The following is a 1,204-nucleotide window of genomic DNA, read 5'->3' as shown; positions in this document are numbered from 1 at the left end:
CTCTCTCTCTCTCCCACACCCTCACTCACCAGCCACAGCGGTGGTGAACCCAGCATTGTAGTCTGTGGCCACCTCGTTGTTCTGATAGTTCTCCCGGTCGTCCTTGTAGTCGTCACTGCGGCCTGGCCCGCCCACCAGGGCTCCGTACAGAGTGTGGGTGTTGGGGGCGTGGCTCCGCAGCACGTAAGAGCCACACTGTGCCGGGATCACCGGGCAGGAGCTAGCAATAGATCAAGGATAAATAATATATGTTCTAAGGTCCTTGGCAGAAATGGATGGACAATGAATAGTTGTATCGATGAAAATTTTAATGGTTTATGCACCTATCAAGCACGTGGATTATTTGACAAATTCAGTGCAGATCATTTCCTAAACATTCACGTGTGTGAGTGGTTTGCTTCTTCTTGTCCATCCATCATCTGTCGTCCTTTTACTTTTACGACTCTCCTACTTCTTATGTCCTTACCGTGTTGCAGGTGCCTCAAAACTCTTACCATAACAACCACACTAAAAACATTTACATGATAGTGGTAGACGAATGTCTGACTGACTAGTCTTGTATTCGTTATGAACTTTTGACCATTTTAGCACAGTAGTGAAGCAAGTGATACAGCTCAAATGTTTTTTTATCAAGTGATACTGATACTCCCCCTTTGATGGTTGCGTCGACCCTTTCCATTAAACAGCGATGATCCATTTCACTCGATTATAATTATTGTCTTTGAGGAGCGGGAAGAGAGTGTTCAAACAGTTTTACCGATTAGACACGGCTGAGGTAGGCCAATGATGGCATCCACAAAGAAATTACATGTGCATGGTAAGTGTATTTGTATACATTGTACTTTTAATGCCAGTTTCTACACTGAATGCTGAAGTTTAATACATGTATAGTCAACCCTGCTTTGACGGCCACCTGTATAAGACAGTTACCTGTGCAAACGGCCATTTCCTATCTCCTTCCTTGCGAACAAATAAACGGGTACCAAGTAGAGAATCTTGACGGGTACTGTACTGTAATAATAATATAGCGCTGCAGCTTCCGTACATGGTACTGGTACACGTATAGGCTAAGCCCACTCGTATACATCTCGGTGTAATGTTAAGTTAAGGGCGGGTTGTTGTTTTTCTTTTTGTTTATGTTGTTGTATATTTTGGTCCGTTTGTTTGTTTGGATTTAATTTGGGATCTTGTTTTATATTGGGGG

General features: G+C 43.3%; 1 protein-coding gene across 1 annotated transcript in view; it reads right to left on the bottom strand.

The window, feature by feature from the left end:
• The window catches only part of LOC101849097 (endoglucanase 4), a gene marked incomplete in the record, with an annotated part of 43,502 nt that overhangs the window by 2,597 nt on the left and 39,701 nt on the right, over nt 1-1,204 (bottom strand). Inside the window, 1 exon segment of the mRNA XM_035973313.1 lies at nt 30-220. Within this exon segment, the coding sequence (XP_035829206.1) occupies nt 30-220 (191 nt within the window).

Source organism: Aplysia californica, unplaced genomic scaffold (assembly GCF_000002075.1).
Source record: "Aplysia californica isolate F4 #8 unplaced genomic scaffold, AplCal3.0 scaffold01130, whole genome shotgun sequence".
Lineage (NCBI taxonomy): Eukaryota > Metazoa > Mollusca > Gastropoda > Aplysiida > Aplysiidae > Aplysia > Aplysia californica.
Note: the sequence above shows the minus strand (reverse complement) of the source record. Positions and strands in the feature narration are given on the sequence as shown.